We start from the raw sequence: 27,836 nt of genomic DNA on the forward strand, positions 1-27,836 counted from the left end.
CTGTAGTAATATATAGCTATACCACTCCCTGTAGTAATAGATAGACGTACTGTCCTCCTGTAGTAAAAAATAGCCGTATCACTCCCTGTAGTCATATATATATGTATATATTTGTAAAAGCCCTCCCTGACTGACGCGCCACTGATTCTCTAACTTCCCAGTGTCGTACAAACATAAAATTTGGCACAACCATTTTTTAGGTCCTAAATAGGAAAAGTACAGGAGTCACAACTTGATTATTCAATACTAAGTGCAAAAATATTGGTACCCCTATGTAATGTACCTAATCTAATTCTCTAACTTTCTGGTGTCGTACAAAATACGTATATTAAAAAGAATCTAAGTCACCTCTGTGTGCATTTACTGAGCAAAAGAAAGCAGCCATGAACTGTAAGGATGGGGCATTCCTTTAAGGCTAAGAAAGGGCTGCAACCTCCAGCCTGGGGTTAAATTTGAATAAAAAGGGGCATTACCTTTAAGGGAGGGACATCAGTACATGCAGCCTGAGGAGAATCTTACACTCTTCTATGTGTATACATATTTTATTTCTCGGTTCATCTGAAGTAACCGCGGCTTCATAAAATTTCCATGCAGACAACACGTAAACACCAGTACCACATTAACTCGGGAGAGGCTGGGTATATCAGCTAGTAATATATAAATGTACTGTCCCCTTGTAGTAATAGCCATACTGCCCCCTGTAGTAATATTTAGCTGTACTGGCCCCTGTAGTAATAAATAGCCATAATGTTCTCTTGTAGTAATGTATAGCCATACTGCCTCCTGTAGTAATATATAGCCATACCACTCCCTATAGTAATATAGCCAATTGTGTAAACCGTAAAGAGAGAGACTTAAGTGCAACTGCCCCTTTAAATAGCTGAATAGTGAGGAAGCTGGGAGTCGGGTCCCCGGCAGTCTGATAATGATGACCTATCCCAAGGTCATTCAATATTTAAGTATTACTAACAGGTTTTTCAATAGTCCTGCAAAACTGTGACAGATAGACAGTAGCATGTTGAAGGATAGCAAAAATTCCATTACTTCCATATAGCAACTAAACATTGCACAAAACCACAGAAGAAACATGGCCTCAAATGGGTATAAGACTTTTTAAAATTTCTTTTACTGATTATCACCCACCACTCAGATCCCCACCGATCAACTGATTACTAGGGCCGCTGTCACTGCAGTCAGCGCAGTAAGCAGAAAACGCTGATCATAGCGCAGCACCCCGGGTTGGTATTGCAGGCGCAGCTCCCATTGAATCAAGGAAAGCTGCGCTGCAGTACCAATCTGGGCTGCTGCACTATGGTCAGCACATCGCATTGACTGCCACTCAGCAGGGATCCACGGAGGAGGTGCCTGTCGGTCACCAATAGAAAAATGTAAAAAGTCCCAGAATACCCCTTTAAATGCTCTCACTAGCAGGATCGCCCCTGATACAAGCCATAGTGATCTGGTTGGAGCTGGGAAGCTCAGGGAAATTAATTCCCTTTGCCGGTCTTTGGAGCCGGTGAACAATCTACAGACCGCGACTTATGATTCATCAGTTTCCCACAGTCCAGAGTCTTCATCACCTGCGGGAGATCGGTGGGAGATGATTAATCCTGCTGACATTGGGAACAATCTAGCTTGTGAGAGTGCATTAAACAATTTTAGCTTATTCAGTTTCGTAATAAATTCACCGTGTACCTCCAAATTAGAGGTTGTAAAGAGTAAATGCCGAGCGCCATTGTGCGCAGTAAGAAAAGTCATGTCCTACTTTGTTTCTCGACTTAGAAACAGAAGACAATTCTTACCATCAAAAATGAAAAAAAGAGGCAGCTGCTATTATTATGGAGGTTCTATCTACTAGAGAGGTGAGAGAGAGGGGGTTCACCATAAACTGTACAGCAAGTCCCAACAGATCTCATACAGTCACCGGCTAGTGAAGACCAGGAGTTAATTCGGTATTTTGGGACTTTTAAAGAACTGATCAATTAATCCGATGAACTAAATCTAAGAGAAGATTGCTGGATTGGCCTGTGGGACACGACCTACTGGAGAACGCAGTCCCATGACTGTAGCTGGAGGAGCCAGGCCGTGGTGATGCAGGATTTGCTCTCTCCTTTTCAGTCTATTAGAGTTACAGAAGCAATCCACTATACATCCTAGAGGTGGGACCCTATCGCATACCAACAAAATAATATACCCGAACATAACAAGAACATAATACAACATCATATTCCATATCAACATAATGCACCCCCTTTTGTAACTGGGGCGGCATTATGTTACGATCTTGTGGGCAAACTAAGCATGGGGCCCACACGATCGTGACCACGAAAGAGGGATGCACACGGGTGCAGACGGGTTTCCAGCAACTGACCCTGTGCTACCAGGAGGATGACATGGCCCTACCTGTGTGGGGACATCACCCTAATAAAGGGCGGCCCAGCGGTCTTCTGATCTGGGCCCTAGATGCTCCTAGGAACCACGCCCCCAGGACAGGATACATACACATGCCACATGACAGGGACAGAACAACAGGACACAGAGAGCCAGAATACACAGCATACAGCAACCAAAATGAAACCACTAGTAACAGATGATAAGCTGAATATAAATACCAGGTATTAGTTGAAATTTTGTACAAAACGTGGAACCTAGCAGGCCACTTCACGGCTCCTGGCTATACCGCTAGTCCCTACACTAACCAGGAGTCCAGCAGAACAAACTGACACAAAACTGACAGAAAATAAATGTACAAATGGACATAAACCAGCAGGTCCCCAAACACACAGCAAGCTGCAACAGACAAGGATTCATGACTGCTTACCCTGAACACCAAACACACAGCAAGCTGTAACGGACATGGATACATGACTGCTCATTCTGGACACCAGACAGAGACTGACAGGAGCTGGGTTTATATGTGAGCAAAGACCCAGGGGATTGGCTAGCAGGAAGTCACCACACACAGCCAGCTCAATCATTCATCACCTGTGTAGCTGTGCTGCTTGAAACAACAGCACTACAGGTCTCAGCAGCACACATAACAATTGTAATCCCTTGGCGTTAACATAACGCTGTAAATGTCAAGTTAATGTTTGCTACATCTGTATCTTAGTTTTCCAGACTGAAACCAGTGGACCAGAGGGGCGTCAGCACAAAAGCCCAGCAGCAGGTCCTAAAACTGCTCCCTTCGGTCCCAGAACAAAATTTTGTCCCAAAACCGAAGGGTTGCTGTAAGGGATCGCCAGCGCTGTACAGATGTGGTGTGGAGTCAAATCATTGTATATGCCAGGAAGATCAGACAGTTTGTATGCTGATGTAGCTACAGACTTCAGTGGAAAAACATAGGCCAAAGGGTATTCTTATAGCATTTGTTTTCTTATAATATATGTTGGGATTCCATGAGCAGTGGGGAGCAGTCGCTACATTATTACTGCAGCATAGCAACCAAGATCGGCAGATAGCAGATTTCAAGTTTGGCTTAATTCTCTTATTTTATACCTTCCACTGCTGTCTCACAATTTTTGAAATGTCCTAGATGGCCCATTTATCTAGGAAACTTAAAAGGTTTAGACTACAGTGGGTTTTCAAATCATATTGTACATCATATAAGTAAACAGCTAAGTAAGAATACCACCACCATCAGTTTCCACAGTACTTAGCTTGAGATGAGCAGGAAAAAACAGGAGACCAAAAGACCCAGTTCTGATTCCAACAACCATCAGATGAAGACAGAGAATAATCAGTACAGGTCCACAGCCAAGACAGGAATAAGAGCCCTCCCTAATTGCTAGGCTGGTGCAACAGGTAACAGAACATTCCCATAGACGCTGCCAACAATGCTAAAGAAACCGGAGAGGAAAATCCAAAACAGCACTTGCATAAATCAGACCACTGTGAACAAAAACCAAAACCTGCCGCAACACATGCAAAAAATAAGTACATACATCATGTGAAGACAGCTGTATAGGGCAGGGGATCCCAACCTTTTTAGCACTCGGGGACCTCTGGAAAAATTTATCTCCGGGATCCCCTACCAATTCTAAGTCCCTTCCAGACAAGGTAATAACTTCCACTGCAGATTTGTAGCGAATGTGCAGCAAATCTACTGTAAAGTTACTGCAGAATCGGCATCTGTTACTTTTGGATTTTGTTGCAGATCTTGCCGACAACTGCAATCTGTGAATTGCAAATGGTGAAATCCGTAACATTTCCATAGCAGAATACGTATGCTGAAGATTAGAAATTCCACAGCAACAGTATGCTCTCATCTCTGGGAGGAAACCTTCCAGCTCATGTGGAGGGGGGTTTTGAAAATTCCATTCACTTGGTTTGTACTGTAAACTGCTGTGAATGTGCGGTGCAGAAGCTACACCGCAAATCTGCTGCAGCGTGACCCAGAGTAATTGTGTCATTTTTTTAAAAGAAATAAGTGCTAAAAACAAGTAATGTGCAAGAAACAGTAAAATTAAAACCCCTAACATCAGACCCAAAAATCTATGCAGGCCACATACAGCAAAATTAAAGAGGTTGTACCAGTATTCCAAGTTATTCCCTACCCACAGGATAGGGAATAACTTGCTGTTCGCTGGAGGTCTCACTGCTGAGACCCAACCGATCTCTAGAATGGGGACCTCATGTCCCCCTCTGCCTGTCACTGTTGGGGTTGCTTCTCCCCACGCAATGTCAGAATGAACAGAGCACTGAGCATGTGCGGTTGGCTCTCCATTCATTTCAGTGGGGCTGAAATACCCGAGTGCTTGCTGCTTGGCTATCTCAGCAGTCCCATAGAAAATGGATAGAGCGCCGGTGGACTTGCACAATCAGAGCTCCATTCAGTTTCCTTCTGTGGAGATGCGGTTGGCCCATAGTGAGAATGGGTGGTACAGGACCTCTGTTTTTGAGCTCAGTACAGGTCTCACCAAGACCCTCACCGATCAGCAAGTTATCCCTTATCCTGTGTAAAGGGGATAACTTGTCATCTTGCTACAAGCCCTTTATTACGGTCCCCAAATATCAGACCTCGCAATAAATTCATCAAACCCCTATATTAATTCTGACTCTCTCATCAGTAAATGCAATTACATCCACAGCTTCAACATGCCCCCTCCCTGCAATAATCACATCCAGAGCTTCCCCCCCTCCCCCTCCAGTAATCACATCCAGAGAACCAATCATATCTATGCCATTTGCAGTAGAAGGAAGACCGCAGCGAGACTCACTGAGTATAGGCCATGCTCCTGTGCTTGCCTCTGGCAGGCAGCGCTTGCAGCAGTATTTCTAGCAGATGGGCATAGTATGCGGTATCTTTGCTAGATGCAGATAGAATTTTTTTTCTGTTCCTCAAGAAAAACACTGGAGTGTTGTGGCAGCCCCGATAGGTTCTCACAGCACCCCAGGGTGCCATAGTTGGGAATCACTGGTATAGGGTAACAAGATGGGGACCCATCCTTACCAATAAATTAAGCTCTGTCTTTTCTTCGTTATTGGTTCAGTCCACGGAATGGATAATTCTAATGTGTGCGACTCGTGTTAAAATGATGATGCTACAACAAAATGAAGAGGCTCATTAGTAATAGACCTCAAATCTAACAAAAGGCAATGGGAAATAATGACGGTTTTTATTTAGCCTTTTTGGCATTCCTGAGCATCATTACTCAGTGGGAGATTTGATTCAGTTCCAAATGAAGTGGGATAATTAGAGTTGTGTTTTGCATGTTAGAAGCTTTTTCCTTGCTGCAAATGAGGTTGAAATGTCTGATTCTCTTTACTGCGAGACATTGATGTGCCTTCAATTTCCAATGTAATCGGCTGCGCTTTCTTCCCCCTAGTTGGATACACAATGAATGACCTTATATTTGAATGGCTGAGTAATAGCCCGGTGCAAGTCGCTGATGGTTTAACATTGCCGCAATTCATACTAAAAGAGGAGAATGAACTCGGATACTGCACAAAGCACTACAATACAGGTAAGTGGTGGATTCTGTTTCCTTTTTCTATATTTATCTGTTTGGTTTGGGCTTTTTTGACCCTAAAGTCTCATTCCCACAGCCATGTTATGTATATATGTAGTGTGTGGACCCATAATGGGGTAGTCATGGATTACCATGGGCCCATATTGTATCTCTGTAGACTTCCAACTTTATACATTGGCAAGAATTCATTCTGAAAAAATCTCATGTTCCATTGGATTCCGTATTACAGAAGAGAAGCAACGTTTCTAGGTAGTCTGTAATGCCTCAGAGAGGTCAAACATAAAGGCTCACATTTACTAAGCGGTTCCAAAAAAAGTCGCAAATCATGACTTGTGACAAATTTGTGATGGTTTTCATCATTTGTCAAATTTGAAAAGTGACACTATAAGTGGGTGTGCACTCCAAGGAAATTTAGAGGAGAGTTCATACAGAGGCACTTCTACCAGTTTCCTGGCAAAAAGTCATACATTTTGTGGAGGAGCAGCTTGTTCTTGGCAGGCTAATATGCAGTCACCCACTCAACCCAGCCCAGATTGGGGAGGAGTGACTGCATATACTAATAGCCTGCACATGTGAACGATACCAAAGATGCCAGCCATAGATGGATGGTGGCCCACCATACAGGATATCAACCCTGGCTGATATAAAAGCGGGTTGCCCTGTATCTCTAAAGTGGGCCACACTGGCTGACATCTTGGGCTCCCCCACTAACTAGCAAACTACATACAAAAGTACTAATGCATACTAATAAAATGCGGGTGTTGGTACTGCATTTTGGCCAAAATGCATAGGCTGACGGGCTGCGCCGAGGCCACGCCGCTTCTGTCAGTACCTACGCTAACTCACTATAAATTACATAAAATCACAGAGGTGAGGGGAAAAAAACTAAAACATTATTCACAGAGAAAGCCAAAAATACAATACCTGAAGGTCTGCAAAGCAGACGCGGTTGCCATAGGCACGATCGCCATAAGGCAGGCACAATCGCCACCGCCACAATCGCCGTAGGGCAGGCGCAATGGCCGTAAGCCCTGGAGATATGCAGTCAGCCAGACAATAATGTGGAGGAGCAGCTTGTTCTTGGCAGGCTAATATGCAGTCACCCACTCAACCCAGCCCAGATTGGGGAGGAGTGACTGCATATACTAATAGCCTGCACATGTGAACGATACCAAAGATGCCAGCCATAGATGGATGGTGACCCACCATACAAGATATCAACCCTGGCTGATATAAAAGCGGGTTGCCCTGTATCTCTAAAGTGCTCGCTCGAGCAATTGTCCTTAGCGAGTATGCTCGCTCATCTCTAATCCAGACATATTACCCATCACTCCATATTACACAATGCATCCTCAATTTTCCTAAACTAAGTCATCATACTCCGTAAAGTGTGCGCATGCTTAGTCGTTGGAGACTAGCCTCACATGTCTAGTATCTTTATCTTCATTCCCCTCAGGCCCATTGCACTGTCCTCTTCCTGTGTCCCATATGGGTAGGGAGTCTGCCTCTCCTTCCACGCGCTGTGGGGTCCTTCACAGCTATGCAGACCTTTTGCCGCACATTTTGTTCTGCTGCATTACAGTCTCTCTAGTCTGCTGCATTCTCTCAATCTTTTTAAGCAGCCTTCATAAGGGTTACAGTCCTAGAAATGGCTGCCATCATGTTCTCTTCCCTTGTAAGGCTGCACCACCCCACTGTTCTGTCTATTTCTGCTGCACCTTTTACTGCTGTGACGCAGCTCTAATCTGTTATATAGTGCTTAGCCCATCCACTACCCCCCCTAATGTGGATCAGACCCAGTGGTGATGTCACTGGGTCTGCGCAGTGCCTTCTCCTGTCAGCGATGACAAGCTCTTAAACAACCGGTGCCTCACTGCACCTCCTTGTCCTCCCTTTCCCGGCCCTCTAGGATAGCGCAACGGGTGTTGTCAATCCCAGTGCTGACAACTGCTTGCTCTTCTGCTCTTTCTGGAACCTCTTAGGTAGCCGAACTCTGGCTACCTTCTGACTACGCTACCTGCCTGCTCTTTTTGAACTGCAACTGATATCCACCGTTGCGACTCCTGGCTTTTCTTGACCACATAATCTGTCCGCTCAGATTACAACATGAAGCTCCCAACCCCGCTCATTACAATGGGTGTCCTGTGGATAGGTAATAAACATTGGTGGGACAACCCATTGAGAAACCAGAGCCCTCTGCAAAGTGTCTGTGGCCGGGTGCCGACATTTGCCAACAGTGTGCCTCCAATGTCACAGAGGAATGAGCATCGGGCAGGTCTTACATTTAGGAGGAATCATCAGTCTCCAGTATAAGTAAGTTCTGTAGAATCGTAGCCGTACCTCCTGCAGTCTTCGCTGAATGCTCAGAATAAAGTGAAGAGATCTGGGCCGAGTGTTCACTTTGTTTCCTGTGTTCAGCACTCATAAACTGGCTATATTGCTACAATTGATCGAGCTGCAAAGGACCACAGGAAGCCAGGCTACAATCCTAGTAGAGACACAGCAGAATTCATTGATCGGCTGTGCTGAAAATTTCCTTTTCCGTATAAATCCTAGCGAATGTTTATTTCTTTTATTTTTGGGAGGTCGACTATCAGCCAAGAATCATCAGCCGACAAACCTTCAGTTTGTCTTTGATGTTTCAGAAATGTAACGGAGCGTGAGTTCACACCTGCATTTAGTTTTCACTCAGGGTTTCCGTCTCTATGTTCGGTTTTTGGAGCAGAGAGATGGAATAAAATGAAATAAAAGGGATCACTTTTTACCACTATTGATTTTTTAAAATGGAACATATAGCTTCACGGAGTGCACTGTTTGTTCCATTTATAAAATGGAAACCTAACAGCTCTGAAGATTATGTTGCTGATTGTTCTTCAGCTCAGACGATGGTGGCGCTGACTGTTCTCCAGTTCAGAAGATTGCAGTGCTGATTGTTCTCCAGGTCAAATGATGGTGGCACTGACTGTTCTCCAGCTCAAATGATGGTGGCGCTGATTGTTCTCCAGCTCAAGCAAATGATGACACTGATTGTTCTCCAGGTCAGAAGATTGTGGTGCTGATTGTTTCAGTTTAGAAGATTGCAAGGCTGACTGTTCTCCAGCTTAGACAATGGTTGCACTGATTGTTTTCCAGCTCAGAGAATGGCAGCCCTAAACGTTCTCCAGTTTAGACGATAGTAGCACTAATTGTTCTCCAGCTCAGATTATGGTGGCACTAATTGTTCTCCACCTCAGATTATGGTGGCACTGATTATTTTTTGCCTCAGACAATGGTGGTACTGATTGTTCTCCAGCTCAGAAGATCATGGTGCTGTATGATCCCTTATGGTTGTAGGAAAAATAGTAAGGACACAAGCTGGTTTAAGGAGAAAGCTGATAGTATATGGATTGTCAGACTAGGACCTTTTGGGTTGTCAAAATATGTCTATGCAAAGCTGCAACTAGACTTTCCTTAAAACAGCCCTGTTTGCTACCCTACCACTGTATCTAAACAGTTGAATCCCTGGTCTATGTAACTAGAAGTAAATGGATGACTGACCACCTCTGTCATCAAAGTAAAATATTTTACATATTATTTTTTAACATTACCCTCTGTATAGAAAATAATCCTGAAATACTGTAGTTTTGTAGAGATCGCCTTTCAGCTTGTGCTGTGTAACCTAAGGGCCACTAGAAAAAGGGTCAGGAGTCACCTCATTACACAGGATCATGATCGTGATGGGGCAGCACAACTTCATCTTCCTTCACTGGTTTTCTTATATGGAGGGTCTTCTTATTTAGATTATCTTCTTCTAGAAGTAGTTTTCTTATAGAGGTGGTCTTCCTATTTAGATAATCTTCTTATAGAAATGATCTTCTTATTTATGTGGTCTTTATATACAGGTGGTATTTTTACAGAGTTGGTCTTCCTATCAAGGTGGTCTTCTTAATAGAAGTGGTCTTATAGAAGTGGTCATCTTATCAAGGTAGTCTTATTTAGCTGGTCTTCTTATAGAGGTGGCATTCTTACAGAATTGATCTTATCGAGGTGGTCTTCTTAATAGAGGTGGTGGTCTTATCGAGGTAGTCTTATAGAGGTGGTCTTCATCTAGAGGTGGTCCTTTGCACTGTACATAGATGGAATTCTCCAATTTAAGAGTAAAATCTAATTAAAGAATGGACAAAAATGAAAATTCCCAACCCTGTGCACATCTCTACCTTAGCTTACTCCAAAATAGACTCCGTTATGTCTAAGCTGTAAGACGAGAGATGTTCTGCCTCAGATCTCCAGGATTGTAGTGACTTAAGAAGAAATGCTGTTAGGATGTAGATGTTGTTTAAGCGTTGGGAGACTGCATCATACACTATCTTATATCGCTCTTCCTTTCATTGTGTTCACCGAAGGTCATAAGAATGTTCTCTGGTGTATTGTAATATCAGATAGCGGACTCTCCGTGCATACTTATGCTGTGTGATCTACCCGGAGTACACTTGTGCCTATATTGCATGTCTTCTTCAAATGCTTCCATAATAAATCAAAGAGACCACTATCATTCCTTGAAGAAAATACTAATACCCCGGAGACTCCTTGAAGACTTCTTCTGACTGCTAGGAGTTCATTAGACTGTATTTGTGGTGAGGAGCGATGATTGCGCAGGCTCCTGACTGTTTCCAAATGAATACATTTAACCACAGCTATAATTTCCCAGATAAGCGTGAACGTCTCCGAGTTGCGTGAGTCGTGTCATTGTGTTCAGTCTTATAATGAAACGTGGCAGATTCAGCCATATGTGTCATCCTCACATCTGTCACCGTTAGAGACGATTTCCTGTGGATCTCAAGTACAAGAGGGTCACACGCAGAGAAGAAAGTCGCAATGTAAGAACTTCACATCCACCATAAAGGAAGGTTTACAGAGATATCTTCGAAGAGGAGAGGAAGAATTCCTGTGTCACTTCTAATTAGTTTTCACTACAACCAGAGAAGCATCTACACTGTTTAGATTTAATGCATGCTTGTGATTTCCTGCAAACCATGTAAGAAAAAAAACTATGTCACAATGAGGTGTGTAATGTGCATGAGACTAAAGTATCAGATTAGGAGAAAGGGGCCTTTTTTTTCCCTAAAAAAATATGCGCCCCAAGTGTCCACAGGCCGTGACTGGTACTGCAGCTTAGCCCTATTTACATGAATTTGACCAAGCTTTATTATTAGATTCAGCCAATGAACAAGTGTGGTGCTGATTCAGGAAAAACTGACCATTCTCTTCTAATCCTTTAATGCTCTGGTGGATTATTTTATACTGTTCGCTCCAATTAGTTATAAACCACCCAATCTATATATGTCCCAGTCAGAGCTGTATGGAGAATGAGGTCATTCATCAGTCCCTATCGTAATCGGTGTTTGCTATCATATAGTATAATTGAATCTCTCATACTTATACCAGAGGCAATTTTATAGGAAGCCAATTACCGATCAGTCTCAAAGGGAACTGAAGAACCCAAAGGAAATAATCACAAGTACAGAAAGAACATATAAACTGCATTCACATTGCCTCAAACTGAGCGGCCATCACTGACCTGACCATCATCATTGGCTTCACCACCATCACTGAATTGACATTGAACACTGACCTGGCCACCATCCCTAAACTGACCACCGTCACTGACCTGACATGACTATCATCCCTAACCCGAACATCGGCACTGACTCGACTACCATTAGTGACTTGACAAGCACTACTGACCTCACTTGACCACCAGCACTGACCTGACTATCACCACAAACCGGACCATCATTACTGATCTCACTACCATCACTAACCTCGTTACAATCAATGACCTAATCACCAGCACTGATTTCACCACCATCACTGACCTGACCGGACCACCATCACTGAGCAGCTTCAGATATTGTTCAGATAATGATTGGTGTAAAAATAAAATGGCTTCCGACCTACTTAACTTATACATAAAAAATGATTTATTCCAGATGAGCTCTGGATAATGTAGTGTGGAATATTTACTTTACATGATTTACGGTATATAATTTGCATGCAAGTTGTATAGACCCATAATTCAGCTCCTATAGACTTCTATAGGACCCTAGAGGGCCCTTGATTTTTGAAAAAAAGTGTGATATTCCATTGGATGTCATATAACAATTGCGGAGCTATTTTTCCCTACTAGCTTTCTAAATCAATGTGTTTTTGAACTTTTTATAATTGGTTTTCATTAAAAATTTCTGACTGTTTGATTGCTGGGCTTGTACTGTTTTTCAAGGCACTGCAGGCTGGAGGACCGAAAGCTTAGCAAAATCTGACAGTCAGAGTAAATTGATGGGTTGTTTCTCAGCTCCTCCCCTAGCCTGCTCCCCTCTTGTGAACTTGCATTCACTGCCTTTCCACTGAGCTATCACAGAGGGTTATATGAAAGTGGCGGGGAATGGTGGAAGGGGATCAGGAGGACAGAGAACAGAAAAAACTTCTATTACAAAAGGCTGTAATTCACTCTGAGGGAATTTTCTGCTCTTATCAGCAGTGAGGAGGAACGGCCCAGCAGCTACTCAGAAAATTAGATAAACAGAGAGATAGCTGTGTAGTACTGAGTGGGTGTGGTTATGCTACACAGCCTCTGAAAGAAGAGAACATAGGGAGAGCAGAGCTTGTGCACATTCATGAAAGAGACCAGCTGACCAGTGCTGTGAACACCACCTAACCACAAATTAACCACAAGCCTGCAAAATAAATATGATGCTATCTAAATGCATGACAAGGAAAACTTAATGCAAAAAAAACAAAACAAAGCAGATAAGTGCATCCTTTTTTCTGCAGGGACTTAGGAAGATATGTGTGTATTGATTATTAATGCACAAAAGTTTCCATAGCCTTTAAGGAGGCAACATTGCAAGCACTGTTCATATATCCTATTAGGGCATATGAATGTCATAGATTGGGGTTCTCCATTTAGGACTGCCCTCTATGACTCTGTAAGAGTGGCTCCCACTTTGACAAACCTTGTGATGTCCTTCTATTACAGGAGGACCATTCATTTGAATAGCCATCTTATACTAATACAATTCCTCTGCAGAGGAAATGTCTGGCTGACTGCAACATCTCCCAACCAAGCCAGCTTTTTTAGGGGGATGTTGGGAACAGGATCCAGGGCAATTGAAAAGAGTTGTGAATGTTGGCCCAATCCCCTTAATACAGTAGTGTATGATACATATGCACCATATGGAGACACGTGGATTGTGAGAGTTTCATTCAAAAAGTTGGCACCACTTTAGCTTCTCGTGATGTCTGAGTATCTCCATTTAATTTCTTTTTAGGAAAGTTTACATGCATTGAAGTTAAGTTTCACCTGGAGCGTCAGATGGGATATTACCTGATACAAATGTACATCCCCAGCTTACTCATCGTCATCTTATCCTGGGTCTCCTTTTGGATTAATATGGATGCTGCTCCGGCCAGAGTCGCTTTGGGAATTACAACTGTCCTAACAATGACAACCCAGAGCTCAGGCTCAAGAGCTTCCCTGCCAAAGGTAAGACAATGTGGGCTTTCAGCCTTAGGGGACGCTCGTGCCATTGAACTCACCCGCTGTAAGATTGGAGCATGCAGCCATTGAGTATAGTGAGAGGGAATTGTTGGTACGAACTTCTCCCACCGCATTATTAAGTGACCTCCTTCAGTCTATGTGAGAGGGTACAATCAGGGGCGTAACTATAGAGGATGCAGGGGATGCAGTTGCACCCGGGCCCAGGAGCCTTAGGGGGCCCATAAGGCCTCTCTTCTCCATATAGGTAACCCAGTACTATGAGTACAGCATTATAGTTGGGGGCCCTGTTACAAATTTTGCATCAGGGCCCAGAAGCTCAAAGTTACGCCTCTGGGTACAATAAAGCCTAAAATGTCACATTTCAAGTTTATAATAGAGTGGAGAAGACGGCATCACCCTTTATATCACAGCTGATTAGAGGGATAGGAGGTCTGCTTAATCAGAGGTGTTGATCTGATCTCCCTGGTGCATAATGTAATGGCTACAGTATATGCGGTATTTGCTGCAGACGCTTACAAGCTGGTGATATGCATTGACATTACTATAATAATGCTATACAGGGGTGGACAAAAATATGGAAACAACGTACGAAATGCATGCCTTAAAATCGGTCTCTACATGTTCTATTGAAATATAATTTATAATCCCATGTAACTTAAGCGGAGATAATATGACACAGATGCTGCCAGGCAGAAGTGAACATCTGCCCAAACAGCAAGGTCCCATTGGCCAGGGGTTTGAGCCACTGAGCTGCTGTTACCAGCTGCTCCCAAAATCACCCAGAGCAGGGCAAGAGGTGAAGTAAACACAAATTTGTCAGGAAAGCTCTCAGTCAAGCAGGGCTCAAAAGGGAAGCTCACTGCTAATGATTAAAATCCCATGCATTTCATAGACGTTTCCATATTTTTGTGTGCTAATACAAGCATAATGCTAATGAGGTGTGAACTCCTGAGTGGCACTAGTGAGCAATGTTTATGTAAAAAGTATTTACCTTCTGCCCTCCATACCTGCTGGTCTCTTTGCCAATCGACTTTGCTCTGCATACTGTATACCATTTGTAATTAGTCTCCAATAAACTCTATAGAGATTTATAAATATCCCCCTTGAGGGTGTGATCACATCGTGGAGAAAATCCGCGCCAAAATCTGTGCATGATCACACCTTATGGGAATTGGTTTGGTCTTCCAAGAGTATGTACTGCTGTGCGATTCAACATAGAAGGTAAAATGTATTAAACTGGGTGGCAATGCACTTTAGTGGTTGCATCAGGGTGAGGGCTTAAACACATGGGTGTGTGCGCTAATACACTCGCCGTTACGGAGCGTATTGTACATGAACTAGTGTTTGGTTTTTTTTGACTATTGAAAAAAGAAGCTAGGTCCTGCCCTATCTTTTCCCATACAATGTATTAACGTGCGAGAATCCCGATAGTGAAAACTAAATCATTGAAATCAATGGTTTCGGTTAGTTCCATTAGTTAGTTGTGTTGTGGCTCAGGGTGCTGGAGAGCCCATGCCTGCTCAGAAAGGTTCATCATAAAGGCGGCTTCAGATGGCTGTATGCACAGCTATGATCGTTTGTTTGCCAGCCGTTCAATCTCTGCGCCATAGCGAATATAATAAAAAATAATGGGAAGATAAGTCCTGCCCTATCTTTTCCATGTGTAGTATTAACTACTTGTGGGAAAAATAAGGCAAGTCTTATCTTTTCTCGCCATACAATTAATGGGCAAGAATCCCGATAGTGAAAACAAAACCTCTGAAATCATGGCCGCATATCAGGATAAAAACATGCTCACTTGTTTAAGCCCTAAGGGCTCATTCACCCAAACATGTGCTGGTGTGTATATACGCGCGCACAAAACCGTGGCACCCACGTACGCGCACAAAACGCATGAACACAGGTCCGTGCAGCATTGCTTTCAATAGGGCCACGGCTGCTGCCGGCGGCCCCATTGAAAGCAATGGTCTGCCTGCAACCCCTGCAGTGATTTTCAGGGAAGGGCTTTAAATATAAGCCCTTTCCCTGAAAATCATTCTTATCTGGTGTAAAAAATAAAAAATATATACTCACCTGTCCGCTGCTGCCGGGTCTCAGGTACATCTGGCCGCTTAGGTCCTGGCACTGTAATAAAGTTATTTCAGCAGGCGGGGATTTAAAATCCCCGCCTGCTGAAAGGGCTGTGTCTGATTGGCTGAGTGCTCAGCCAGTCACAGGCGGTGCTCAGCCATTCATTTAATTCATTGAATGGCTGAGCGCTGCCTGTGATTGGCTGAGCACTGTGACCAATCACAGGCAGTGCTCAGCTGTCATTCAATGAATGGCTGAGCGCTGCCTGTGATTGGCTGAGCGCTCAGCCAATCAGACGCAGCCCTTCCAGCAGACGGGGATTTTAAATCCCAGCCTGCTGAAAGAACTTCATCACAGTGACGGGACTCAAGCGGCTAGACGGGCCAGAGCCCCAGCAGCAGTGGAAAGGTAAGTATGTTTTTTTTAAAATATTTTTTATTATAACTAGGATTGATTTTCAGGGAAGGGCTTATATTTAAAGGCCTTCCCTGAAAATTACTTCGGGGGTGCTGGCATCCTATTGCTTTTAATGCGGTCACCAGCTTCACGATCCTCTGCCACAACTGTGACAGCTGTGGCAGGGGATTCTTTACTCCCTGCAGGGAGTCCCCTTGTCACTGAACACTGTGACAGTACTGTGACACGCACCACGGACCTATGGGATGCACGCATGTCCTATCTTTTACAGGTGCGCGTGTTTGCACGCCTGTAAAACACTGACATGTGAACACACCATAGGGAACCAATGGTTCTAATAGAAGTGTGTTTATGTGCGCACCAATGTACGCACATAAACGCGCTCATCTGAATGCACCCTAAGGGCTTCTACCCACTAGCACGTTTTTAACGCTGCGATATCGCTGCGTTTTTTCAATGGGACTTTCTAATGTTAAAATTGCATCGCACAAAAATCGCAAAAGCACAAACTTGCGATTTTTGTGTGATGCGATTTTAACATTAGAAAGTCCCACTGAAAAAAACGCAGTGATATCTCAGCGTTAAAACACTAGTGGGTAGAAGCCCTAAGGGTGCATTTACACAGGTGATTTTCCCACATAATTTCTGTGCGTTGCAAGATTCACAGAAATTGCATGGGGAAAGAACCCATTGTTTTTAATAGGTGCATTTACATATGCGATGTTTCTCTTGCATCGCTGCGAGAAGAATCGATGCCAGAGAAAAATTGCAGTATGTCCTATTTTTAAGCAATTCTCTTAAAAAAATCGCCCATTCTTTCCTATGGGAGCATTAAAAAAATGGCATCGCACCCGCATGTATATACGAGCTTCATGGGAGTGCATTGCGATACGTTTTTTGCTCCCATAGGAAATAATGGCGAATTTCACTGCATAAAAATTGCAATTGCAGCGATGCAAGTATAACGTGAAGCCCATTGCAATTGCAATATAGATATTGCACTCACCCATGTAAATGCACCCCAAAGCTGATTCTGTGACTCCAAAGGAGAGATTCCCAACCTGACTATGAACTGTAGCACACATCCTCCTGAAACTAATGCAACTCAAGGCTTAGTCATCCATGATATATTAAGGTCACATTTCTGCTGATCTTGATAATGTGGCGACCTTTCCATCAAGTAACTAAGACTAATGTCCTGTAATACAGCAGATGGAGTGACGCTACGTGTTAGCTGCTCTCTTCTCTGACTCATAATGGAGGATCCTGAGCGTTGACCATCTGCATGACATCCATATGCTCTGAAAGAAGATTTGAAAAGGGTTTATCAAAATTAGGCAACCCAAAAAGGCTTAAAATTGCAAAAAAGTTGTTTCTGTTGAAAATACAAACCTTTCTATCCAGCCAACCCAAACTCGACCCTGACTCAAGAGGAGTAACAACTTCAAAGCTTACAATAGGTGTCGGTGGTTTGACTGATGGTTCGCGGTTTACATGGGAGTAGTTACTTACAAGTATCCTTGTATCAGGTTGTCTTCCTTTTGGTGGAGAAGTACTTTGCTCAGGTTTTGTGCAGACATTACGCTTTTTGCAGTCTACTACAGTAAAGTTCTTACAACTTGATCTTAGTCCTTTGAGTTGAAGAGTTATTTTCATAAGTACAGCACAGCGGTGGACACTTACTAAGGGGAATCTGGCAGAATCCGGGATCAATTTGCACAAAAAATGGTTTATATGCTGTGCACATTTGTTGTATGTTTTAGGCATGTTTTGTGTCCCATAAGACAATGGGTTGTGGCTTGGAATGTTACAACATGCACATAATATTGGCACAAAGTAAGCCAACCAATAGGGCATGCAGTGTTAGATGGACATGTCTACTTGTCTAGCTAGTGTACCACATTTATCATTCAGTATGAACCATTGCGATGCGTTTGTTTACAGCCTGCAATGTCACCTGCCCCTGATGTCTTCTGTCCTCAAATGTCTTCTATCCTCCAGTATCTTCTACCACCAGTCTTTTCTGCGCCCCCCAATGTCTTTTACCTTCACCAGTATCTTCTACCTTCACCAGTGTCTTCTACCACTGATATCTTCTGCCTTAGTGCCTTCTATCCTCGAGTGTCTTCCACAACTAGTGTTTTCCAGTATCTTCTGCTCCCCAGTGTGTTTTACCCCCAGTCTTTTACCTTCCAGTGTCTTCTACCCCCGCCCCCCCTTCCGGGTGTCTTCTGCCCCCAGTGTATTTATTTTCTCAGTGTCTTTTACCTCCCAGTGTCTTCTGCCCCAATATCTTCTGCCCCTAGTGTCTTCTATCCTCAAGTGTCTTTCACTACCAGTGTCTTCTGTCCCCTAGTGTCTTCTACCTTCCAGTGTCTTCTACCCCCATTCCCCATAGTGTCTTTTACCCTCTCGTGTCTTCTGTCCCCAGTGTCTCTTCTGTCCCAGTGTCTATTACCTCTCAGTGTGTTCTGCCCTGGTGTTTTCTGCTCCCCCCCCCCCCCCCGGGGTCTTTTACCTCCACCAGTATCTTCTACCTCCACAACTGTCTTCTACCACTGATATCTTCTACCCTAGTGCCTTCTATCCTCGTGTGTCTTCCACAACAAGTGTTTTCCAGTATCTCCTACTCCCCAGTGTGTTTTACCCCCAGTCTTTTACCTTCCAGTGTCTTCTACCCCAGCCCCCCCTTCTGGACGTCTTCTGCCCCCAGTGTCTTTTTTGTCTCAGTGTCTTTTACCTCCCAGTGTCTTCTGCCCCCAATATCTTCTGTCCCTAGTGTCTTATATTCTCTAGTGTCTTCTACAACAAGTGTTTTCCAGTATCTTCTACTCCCCAGTGTGTTTTAACCCCAGTCTTTTACCTTCCAGTGTCTTCTACCCCAGGCCCCCCCCCCTTCTGGGTGTCATCTGCCCCCAATATCTTCTGACCCTAGTGTCTTCTATCCTCGAGTGTCTTTCACTACCAGTGTCTTCTGCCCCCTAGTGTCTTCTACCTTCCAGTGTCTTCTACCCCTACTCCCCATAGTGTCTTTTACCTCTCAGTGTGTTCTGCCCTGGTGTTTTCTACCCACCCAGTGTCTTTTACCCTTAGCCTTTTACCCCCCCAATGTATTCTAACCCCCAATATCTTCTACCCCTACTCCCCATAGTGTCTTTTACCTCTCAGTGTGTTCTGCCCTGGTATTTTCTACCCACCCAGTGTCTTTTACCCTTAGCCTTTTACCCCCCCAATGTATTCTAACCCCCAATATCTTCTACCCCCCAGTGTCTTCTACCTCCCCCCAGTGTCTTCTACCCACCCTCCCCCACTGTCTTCTACTCCCGGTATCTCTTACCTTTCCTTCTCTTTCTATATTTGAATCCTGTTGTCAGATAGTAATAGAAGATATCATACAGATAATGCATATATCAAAAGCTCCTCCGACTCGCGGTGAGAATAACTTCAGGATATGACTCGTATAGGTGAAAAAAAATAAAAGTGGGAAAGCGCACAGACGAGGATACCTGCCGCATCTTTTTTTAGATATTTCGTTTCTCAACCAAAGTCAGTTGTCATGGAAACTGGTCCTATCAGATTAGTAATGCACCAATAAGACAATATCTCCAAACTAATCTCATCACTTGTATACCTCATCCATCAATCCCGTCACACAGGCAAGGGTTAATATAATATTCTGAGATATTCTGCCGCTTCTGTTCTTGAGGTTTTTCACTTGGAAATATAGTGAGATACAAAAGAGATAAGAACACGATGAGAGAAGAGGACGCTGGAAGTTATACAACAGGCCGGTTGTACTAATGCGCTATATACAGGGCTTCTACACGATAATGTGTCACATTCAGGGTGGCATTCCTATATGAATTCACCATGAGGTGTACTCCCCTGTTACTGGTGTATGTATGATACTAGAGCAGACACCATCCACTAGGATAGCAGTAGAAGATTGGGCATGTAAGGAAAAATGGCCTTCATGTTGGAAAACACAAGACTTTACAAGCTTGGAAAAGGCCAGATGCGGGCCGAAACGTAGCTTTTTAAGACATAATAAAGATGCATCAACGGATGTAACCAGGAGCGTAACTAAAGGCTCAGGGGCCCTGATGCAAAACGTGAGCTGGGGCCCCCCCTCTATCTGTATCTGTACCCGTACCCATACCTAAACCATGCTGCACAGAGACATAGCTTGAAGCTTCTGGGCCCCAATGCAAAACCTGTAACAGGGCCCCCAACTATAATGCTTTATTGATAGTACTGGGCTCCCTATATGGAGAAGAGAGGCCTTATGGGCCCCCTAAGGCTCCTGGGCCCGGGTGCAACCGCATCCCCTGCACGCTCTATAGTTATGCCCCTGGATGTAACTATTTTAACAAGAAGATTCCCGTGCGCTGCTTGCAAAATCTTCAAATGCTGAACTATAAATTGAGCAGATGACAAAAGTGTGCAGAGAGTGAAGGTAAAAGTGTGCAGCAGCCAAAGGAAACAATGCGCAGAAGGCGATAGAAAAAGTGCGCAGAGGGAGATGATAAAAGTGTGTAGAGGGCGACGGTAAAAGTGTGCAGAGGGCAAACGTAGAGGGTGAAGGCAAAAATGTGTGTTCTGGGGAAACGTAAAAGTGTGCAGAAGGAGATTATAAAAGTGTGTACAGGGAGATGGTAAAAGTGTGCAGAGGGCAAACATGGATGGTGATGGTAAAAGTGTGCTCTGGGCAAACGTAAAAGTGCGCAGAGGGCAAAGTGTAGAGGGTTATCTAAAAGTGTGCTCAGGGCAAGCATAAAAGTGTGCAGAGGGTAAAGGTAAAGTGTGTAAAGGGAGAGGGTAAAAGTGTGCCGAAGGCGACGGTAAAAGTGTTCCGAGGGCGACGGTAAAAGTGTTCCGAGGGCGACGGTAAAAGTGTGCAGAGGGTGATGGTAAAAGTGTGCAGAGTGGAAAGATAAAAGTGTGCAAAGGGCAAAGTGTACAGAGTGTAAAGGGAGATGGTAAAAGTGTTCCGAGGGCGACGGTGAAAGTGTGCCGAGGGCGACGGTAAAAGTGTGCCGAGGGCGACGGTAAAAGTGTGCCGAGGGTGACGGTAAAAGTGTGCATAAGGTAAAAATTAAAGTGTACAGAGGGCAATGGTAGATGTGTGCAGAAGAGACAGATAAAAGTGCACAACGGGCAAAAATAAAGTGTGCACAGTGAAAAAGTTAAAATTGTGCAGATGGTGTAAAGATAGATCTGTACGGAGGGCAATGTTAAAAACGTCCAAAGGGCTATGGTAAAAGTGACTTGCACTCCATGTTCTTTCCGTGACACCCTCTTGTAGTCTAATGATGCAGTTCCTCTATAGAGGAAGATCTTCACAGTTACTTGTGTAACCCCGGTTGGGGGAGGGGTATGAATACTAATCCTCCCCAACAGTCCCTGGCGCTAACCTGTATGGGACACAGAGACCTGGCACCTTCACTGAGTGGAAGAATGGGTGTGTAAATGAGTTGTTCTCAGCGCCTCCACTCAGGACGGAGCCTCTGACATAACAAGGAGCTCTTCCTGAGAATTACCATACTCCTGTAAGGTGTGGCGCACTTACAACCCCTACTGGAAAAGCGGTGGATTGCACTGTATTACCACAGTGCGCCACACTGGCATTACATCAAGGGCTCGCCCAGCATCTATAGCAAACATGAAAAAACACACTGATAAATGCGGGCGTTAGGCCCCCCTCACACAGGCGCTTTTTACCACGCTTAGCGTGCAGTTGTCAATGGGAACGCTCACACAGGCGCAGACAGACGCTCGATCATGGCTCGTTTCAGTGCCGCGATTTTCGAGCGGTGCATGTTCTATTTTTGGGCGTTTCAGCATTTTCGAACGCTGTGCATCGCCCCTTGAAATGAATGGGCAGAGTTTTCAGCGCTGCTAAAAACACAACTTGGTGACGCGTTTATGACAGCGCTAAATGCCCAAGCTACACTATGTGAAAAAAAAAACAAATACCCACCTAGCAGGCACCGTACGGGTTCCTGCCGCTGCTCTCCGGTGTTCCTGCAGGCATCGGTGAAATTACCAGCGTTTTAAATGTCTGTGATTGGTGTATCGAGCGCTGGCTCTGATTGGCCGAGCCAGCGCTCGAGAACCGATCAGACCAATCTCTTGCTGGAGGAGGCTGACAATTTCACCGAAGCCTGCAGGAACGCCGGAGAGCAGCGCAAGGACCCGGACGGCGCCTGCGTGTTGAGTATTCCTTTTTTTTTCAGCTTCTGTGGCTGCGTTTCGAAATCAAAGAGGATGGCTCTCAGCAGTCCATGTCCTTGTCTGCACTGCTGGATTAGGTGATCGAAATTGTATATAAAACTCGATATCTAGCTGTGATTTTGCCATAATCACTGAAAATTGCACCACGGGTGCAAAACAGCCAAAATTGGAGAACCAACCTAAAGTTATATTGTAGACAATGTTAACCCTTTCCAATCCACTGTCTGACATCTGAAGACATTCTGATTGAAGGCTGTACAGCTCCGATGTTTGAAGACGTCCGGCAGGGTATTCTTACTGTATATTACTGGACGCTCTGTTGTAAGGGGCCTCTCCAGCATGTCCCATACTGCAGTACTGGCTCTAGCCAGCAGATGGCGCCATTGTATAATGGCAGAAAGAGAAAAAACCCCTAGGAAACGCTGAATCCAAAATTGGATTGCAAAGGGTTAATTATAGGATGAAAAAAAGAAAACCTGATAAGTAAAGAAAGCAGATGACGGCCCTCTAATTGTCTCACTTCCCTCATCACCAGATAGCTGTGGCAGACAGGCAATGTGTTTATCTGGTAGATAATGCAATGTATCGGGTTAGTAATTAGCTGCATCTTATACCTGGGGATATCGGTGGAATATAAGTAATCAGATTGAATCTGTAGTAAATGTGGGATTTATGCACCGTGGAATCAGGAAACATGAGGAGCTCAAAGCTACGCGATTTGTTGATGAAAGCATATGGCCTGTCAAGAGTCATAAAGCCGTATAAGAAGTTTTGACTCTATCACTGCAAACAGTCTTTAGTTTATGATAATTAGCACTTATGATATCACTGTATCACTGACTTTTACGATGACATCACAGCTGTGTGGAAGCCATATGCAAAGCATTTAGTTGCTGATGAGAATCAAAGAGAAGGAGTGTTCTCATTTGACCAGCTGTGGTGGTGTCATTCCAAGATGATCACTATGTGGCCTCATAAAACTGTCCCCAACCACAAAAATGGTCAACAATAAAGCCAACAGTAGTCCATCCACTGAAACTTTATTGTTATCATTGCCCACCTAGGATATAGCCTGTACTTTTACTATTCAATTGACTAGCAATAAATTGTAACATTAGCTGAATTATCATTGTACAGGGAGGGGGAGGAGGTGAGCAGTGGCCATCACCTATTGAATTGTTTGGAAGTAGGTTGGGGTGTGTGGTTTGTGACCCATGCAGGGAGAGGGAGGAGAACTGTGATCATAACCTCTAGACTTCTATAGTGTGGTGGTTATTCAGCATCCGAGGTGCGGGCCCTACCCTAGGAGACAGCGGGGTAGAGTCTAGGCCCTGTCACGGTGGCTCTACCGTCTCCCACTTGAAGGGTAACCGGTGACCCATCCAAGGGGCCAAGGACAGGCTATTAAACAAGGGAACCCAATGATGATTTACTTTAGTTCTTTGTGTCACGCGTGACGCCACCATTCCATCCTCTGTGGTGAATCCAGTTGTTGGTAATAAAGAGTCCACACACAGGTATTTAACTTTCTGAGCCAAACCAGGAACGGTCGGTGAAGCTCGTTTACTTGAAGCAACTTGATTACAATCCAAGAATACACGGCAGCAGTAAAACAGTGCAAAACTCACGGTGTGACAGGGAGGATTCACGGGTGGACAGGAGAAACCACAGTCCTGTTTTCTATGGGTCCTGATCCCGGCAACACTCTTCCTTCTCTTCAACTCTATACTGGTCAACACTCACATTTAGGGAAAGGTGCACTGCATGGCGGCTCTTAATTCTCTCTCTCTCTGTCCAAGGGCAACACTGAAATCTCCTGGGTGAAGTCGGCCCAGGGTAGACTTTGGTTATCTCTCAGCCTCTTCCATTCTGGGCCACACACGGCTGAAGGTGCCTGTGTGGCTCCCTTGCAGAACTCCCAGCACTCCTTTCTCTTGCAAGCCCATAATAGAACTCTTTTGCACACACTTTGCAATCACATATATCAAGCCTGGTCAGGTGACCACCAACTCACAACATAAAAGAATACATTTCCAGACAGACATCTAACATACCAGACAGTTAACCCTTACAGTGCTGCAGCTATGCAATACACATCAATCATGCAACACAGAAGACACTGACATTACAGTGGACAAATGCATACACACTATTATGGAGGGGCTCCAATGTTTTGGGCCACTACAGTTATGCTCTGTGATCTGTGAAGGAAGGGGAGGAGGTGAGCTGTGATCATCAACTGTTGAGTTCTATGGAAGAGAGTTATATGCATGCTTTGTGACCAGTTCAAGGAGGGATAGAAATGAGCTTGACCATCTTCTATAGACTTCATTTGTGCAGAGAGGGGACGAGGCAAGTTATGAGCATCACCTAGTGTGAATGGTGAATCCTGTGTAATCTAAATACAGGAGTCTCCTCTCATTATAATCCTGCCTGTGATGATAGTGCGAGGACTGCTGAGAAGTTTTCTCTATAAAACAGGAAGTGTCGGACTATTATTAGGCTTAGTGGTCAGTGGGAGAACTGCAGGATTTTAGGATTTTATTTTCCAAAATAAAGATAAAAAATGTTTCAAAAATCACCAAAAAATTGTTAAAAAAATAAGTGTAATATAAAAACCTGAATTATATAAAAGGTCATTTACACAAAGATATCCTGCACAGCGGCAATGTTACCATGCGGCGGTTGTGGCTCCTCCCGAGGCGGCGGTGTGCTGAGTTCCGCGGTCGGGGCGCGTCCCCCCGGCTTGTGGTTCGGCTGCCGGGGGTGACTGGCTGGCATGGTGCTGGTGGCTCATGGCGCGCGCGCCTGGTAGCCCTGGCGGTGCCATGCGTGCGCACCTGGAAGTGCAGCTGCCATGCACGAGCTCCCTTTTGATGTGCTATGGGGAGTTGACTGTCTCCCTCTCTCCGCCTCTGGGTGGAGGCTTCTGTTTAAAAGTCTGGCAGTGACTGAAATCACTGCCAGTTATTGGTTTCCCTCAGGTTGCTAGCTAGTCTGCATCTGTAGGTCTCCTGCCTCTGTCAGCTTGTCTGCTATTTTTGTTACCATCTGCCAGGTTGTTCCATCTGCCTCGGTACTATCAGTATTGTTTCATGTTGGCATTTATCATCTGCCTTTCCTGTGTATTCTACCCATTTCATCAAGGTACGCCAGCGTTCCTTCTCGGTCCCTAGATAGCGTAGGGACCGCCGCCCAGTTGCCTGCCTGGGGTTAGCCAGGAGTGGAGACAAGTAAGCAGGGACAGGGGTTGTGGGTAGATGCAGGGCAACCCGGGCAGGCATATCCAGGGTAGTTTACCGTAACAGGCAAATGTCAAAGTGCATTGTCTACCTCTGTTTCCATCTGGTGTTGTAAAGTGATTCCAAAGTGACCGATGCCACTTTTCTCAAGGAATGTCCCACCATACACCCTCATGCAGGGTGCCTGTCGGTAAATACACAAAGCACCTATTCCATACTTGTGAGCCATAGGTGTGCAGCTTTATGGTGCCTCAGTATGCACTATATTATGGAGATGTTCTCCTAAAATTCACCTATAATACAGTGTCCGATGGAGTGTGCCTCATATGGAATATAAGGTACATGGAGTTACAGGAGGACCCTATAGACTTCCATGGGTGCCATATTATAGTTCTGATTCATAACGTGGGTGCGGGAGCTCCATCAAAAAAGAGGATTTCAACTGTAGGATTTCTTCAGAATACCGAGGTGTCTTGTCTTCATTTACTGAAGCTAGAGACATTGATCATCTACACCACTGTTCTCCCAATAACAAAGTGCCATTGAATATGATGTCTCCTTACAGAATGTACGTGTTCCTCCAGGTGGGATATAATTGGGTCCCGGTGAATCTTCTCTCTGTTTTTTTCTGTAGCTACAATCTATTGGTAACAGATTTCTATCCTTTTTGCATCTTTCACCCATATTAATATTACGCTATGGTCTTCATGGTTATGGATATCCGACTTTTTCCCTCAATCTTATGACTTCTGCCTATTATATAATAATGAGTTATCCTACAATCCTTTAAGATGACCTGATGCTGTCCATCTTCTTGCTGTGTATACCGTCAGACAAAAATGCAAACTTGACTGTAATCCAGTTACAATAAGGAGCGAGTCAACACTGTGGAACCACCTAGATTTCTCCATTGATTAGTAATAAAATGTGGTCTGATTGGACTTTAAAACCATTGCGACCCATCTCAAGTTTTCCCAAGATCAGCTTAATGTACCACAATGTTTCTAGCAAAATTTTCTATGCATGGATGACACAAACGTTTAAACTTTTTGCAGAAATGCACATTGCTATGTTCGAAGGAAGAAGAATACTGCAGGACAACACCAAAACCTCACTACAACTGTGAAGCCTAGTGAAGGGGGCAAGATGGTTTGAAGCTGTGGCGGAGTGGGCAGCATGATTGTAATTTATAGTAGAGGGTGCATCATGGTTTAGGGCTATATAGTGGAGTATACATCATGCTATGGGGTTATGGTGGAGGGGATATCAAGGTTTGAAGCTATGGCTGAGCGGCATCATGGTTTAGGGCTATAGTGGAGTGGGCATCATGCTTTGGGACTATGTGGAGGAGACATCATAGTTTTGGGCTATAATGGAGGGGATATCTTGATTTAGGACTTTGCTCCTCAATGTTTAGATGCCTTGTGATCACTGGAGGAACAATGAATTCTAAGTAGAATCAGAACATATTACAGGACAACAAGGGTTCTGACATCAAAAAAAAAAAAATTGTACTCACCTTGCCTGGCCTGGCCCGATCGCCAGGCATGTCCCCTCCAGCCGGCATCTTCTTCTGTGCCTTTAAAGCAGAGCAGGAGCGGTCAAAAAGACCGCTTCCTGCTCTGGTCCGTCCGTCAGGCACTTCAGAGGTCAACGGACGGACCGCCACAGCAAGCACGTCACAAGCAGTGTTTGCTGTGGGCGGCCCGTCCGTCCGGCTGAACTCCGGAGTGCTGCGCATGCGCAGTGGAGACGCAGCCTGTCCTGACTCCTGTCAGAGGGCACCTCTCCACTGCGCATGCGCGCGATCCCGGCGCGGCTCGTGCAGACAGAAGAGGAGGAGCAGCGCCTGCCGGGAGATGACCCCCCAATGTCAACAACAACAGAAGAACAGGTAAGTATTATCTTTTTATGCTTTAGCAGCCATTAAACCATGGGTTCCCTGGGTCCATTAGGCACACCAGGGAACAATGGCTGCTAAAGCATAAAAATATTATTCATGTCAGAACCCCTTTAAGGACATCCATCCATGAATTAAGCTAAAGAGACATTAGATGATGCAACAAGATGATGACCCAAAGCACACAAGTAATCAACTAAAGGATGCCTGAAAAATTTGTGTTTTGGAATGGCTGACCTTAACCTCATGGAGATGTGGTAGTATGACCTGCAGAAAGCTGTGCACACAAGGCATCCCAGAAATAGTGATAAACTAAACTATAACCCTGTAAGATTTTGCTTCTTTTTAAAAAAAGTTGTAAACGTGCAAATGTTTTATTCATAAGTGGTTATTCGACCCCAGTAAGGGGCAGAAGGGAAGTGCACTTGGGTTTGTATTGCTTGATAAGGACCATTTTTAAAAGG

At 44.5% G+C, this 27,836-nt stretch overlaps 1 protein-coding gene across 2 annotated transcripts in view; it reads left to right on the top strand.

Annotated features, from left to right (window-relative positions):
* Positions 1-27,836, top strand: part of GLRA2 (glycine receptor alpha 2) — a 168,312-nt gene that overhangs the window by 55,819 nt on the left and 84,657 nt on the right. For both annotated transcript variants that reach the window (XM_066598537.1, XM_066598538.1), the window contains exons 6-7: positions 5,829-5,966; positions 13,280-13,494. In XM_066598537.1, the coding sequence (XP_066454634.1) occupies positions 5,829-5,966; positions 13,280-13,494 (353 nt within the window). The remainder of the gene's footprint in view (positions 1-5,828; positions 5,967-13,279; positions 13,495-27,836) is intronic.

Source organism: Eleutherodactylus coqui, chromosome 4 (genome assembly GCF_035609145.1).
Source record: "Eleutherodactylus coqui strain aEleCoq1 chromosome 4, aEleCoq1.hap1, whole genome shotgun sequence".
NCBI lineage: Eukaryota > Metazoa > Chordata > Amphibia > Anura > Eleutherodactylidae > Eleutherodactylus > Eleutherodactylus coqui.